The sequence below is a fragment of the Fonticula alba genome, assembly GCF_000388065.1.
Source record: "Fonticula alba strain ATCC 38817 unplaced genomic scaffold supercont2.2, whole genome shotgun sequence".
Lineage (NCBI taxonomy): Eukaryota > Rotosphaerida > Fonticulaceae > Fonticula > Fonticula alba.
The window spans coordinates 2213404-2215442 of record NW_009242972.1 but is presented as its reverse complement, the minus strand read 5'-3'; the positions used below and the strand labels follow the sequence as shown (position 1 = coordinate 2215442).

Sequence of the window (2039 nt, the reverse complement as noted above, 5' to 3'; positions counted from 1 at the left end):
GGGATCGGAATGGTGGTTAGAGGGAAAGGCCCGACCCATGCAACGGCGATGGGGAGCCGCGCATTCGGGAGCACGAAATCCAGCCAGTCAGGGGCGCACCGGCACGCAGGGAGGTGCGCTCCTCCTCCAGGGAGGACACCTCGCTTCGGAGCTGCTCCACGGTGTCGCTCAGCAGCGAAACGGTCTCCTGACTGAGAGCCAACTCGGCGCGCAGGCCATATGTCACCAGGTGCGCGGAGTCCAGCTGCTGCTGGGAGGCTGCGCCGGGATGCGACACATGGCGGAGGTGCCCAGAGAGGTCAGTCGAGGGCAGCGCCGGGCGCGGGGCAAACCGAGGCGGAGAGAGGCGCAGGGCGACTGCCAACACAAGGGCAAGGCAAAATAGGCAGGGGTGCGCGGCGGGGGAGGGGGGGGGGGAGAACGAACGGGCCAGCGCCTCGCGCGACTGGGCGGTCACCGCCTCGGCGGCAGCGCGCGAAGTGACGGCCGCCTGGAGCTGCCCCTGGACCAGGGACAGCTGGCTGCGCAGGGTGTGCAGCTCGGCCTGGAGCTCGCGCAGGGACTCGTCCGAGGCGGCACGACTGACGCGGAGCTGCTCCGCATGCTCGAATTCCAGCTTCTTCCGGAGGGCCTCGGCATCGGTCTTGGCCTGGGCCTGGGCTTCACGCTGGCGGGCAGCCACGGCCGCACGCAGCCCGGCCGCGCAGGCCTCCGACGTGCAAGGGCCGGCGGTCGTGCCGGCCACGGGAGCCGACCCCCCTGCCGCTGGAGCCCCATCGGTCGTACCCCCGGGCATCATGGCCGGGGCTTGGACCGGCGTGCCCAGCAGCAGGGCGCCCGCCCCGGCGAGGACATTCTCCACAATCTGTCCGTCCTGTAGAAGCACTGTCGGAGCGCACAAGTATGCGCGAGAGCATGCAAGGGAGCATGTAAGGGAGCATGTAAGGGAGCATGTAAGGGAGCATGTAAGGGAGCATGTAAGGGACATGTAAGGGAGCATGTGAGGAACAGGTAGGGAGCACTTATGCAGCATGTAGGGAGCACTTATGCAGCATGTAAGGAGCATATGTGCAGCACGGGAGAGACATGTGCATGTGCAGCACGGGCAACCGGCGGCAGGAGAAGGGGCGGAGAAAGGAGGAACCAAGGCACACGCACGGAAGGCCTGCAGGATGCTCTTCTGCTCGATGAGGTCGGTGACGGGCTCGCCCTCGTGCGTGTGCGCCGCCGGATCGGCGCCGGCCAGCAGCAGGGTGCAGATGGTGCTCAGGTCGCCGGAGTGAGCGGCCGCATGCAGCGGCGTCCAGCCATACCGATCGGAGCTGTTGATGTCGGCCCCGACCAGCACCAGCAGGGCGCACACATCGGCGCGGCCACTCCAGGCGGCATTGTGCAGGGCCGAGATGCCGGCCGTGTTGGGCTCATTGACGGAGATCGAGGCCCCGGCCGGGGTGGGCCCGGCACCGGACCCCGGCAGGTCGCCCAGTGGCAGGTCCCCGCCGGCCAGCTGCTGCCGCAGGGTGTCCGGGCTGGGGACCGCCGGCAGATCGTCCTCATTGAGGCCGGCCTCGTGCAGGGCCGCGCGCAGGGCCCCGAAAAAGCGAAATGGCCCGCACAGGAGCGACCCGCACCAGGAGCCGGGGGGCTGGGTGGCCGCCGCGCGGCCGGGGGGCGTCCAGCAGCCAGCCGAGCAGGGCGCGGCCGCCAGGCGCGCGGCACCCTCGGCCGCCAGACCCGCCGGCAGGGCGGCCAGATGCTGCAGCAAGACCGCCACCTCGCCATTGAGGGAGGCATCGACAATGATGTCGCCCTGGGAAAAGCGCACGCGCTTGCGCGCGGCATCCGGCCGGGTGCTGGACCGAGCCGCCGGCTTGCTCAGCACGCCGACCAGCGGCGCAGCAGCCGGGGGGGCCGCCATGGCGACGGTCATGTCGCCGGAGAGGGTGGGGGCCGGGGCAGGGCGGAACCGGATGCAAGCCCTCCGGCGATGACCACTCACAAGGGGAGAAGGGCAGGGGGCGGTGGCGGTGGGGGTGGGG

The 2039-nt window shown here is 70.4% G+C and overlaps 1 protein-coding gene across 1 annotated transcript in view; it reads right to left on the bottom strand.

Annotated features, from left to right (window-relative positions):
* Nucleotides 1-2016, bottom strand: part of H696_01480 (hypothetical protein) — a 14475-nt gene extending 12459 nt beyond the window's left edge. The window contains exons 1-3 of the mRNA XM_009495375.1: nt 1159-2016; nt 427-885; nt 100-258 (exon numbers count right to left, since the gene is read on the bottom strand). Coding sequence (XP_009493650.1) covers nt 100-258; nt 427-885; nt 1159-1930 — 1390 coding nt within the window. The 5' untranslated portion in view covers nt 1931-2016. The remainder of the gene's footprint in view (nt 1-99; nt 259-426; nt 886-1158) is intronic.
* Nucleotides 2017-2039: the final 23 nt, after the last annotated feature.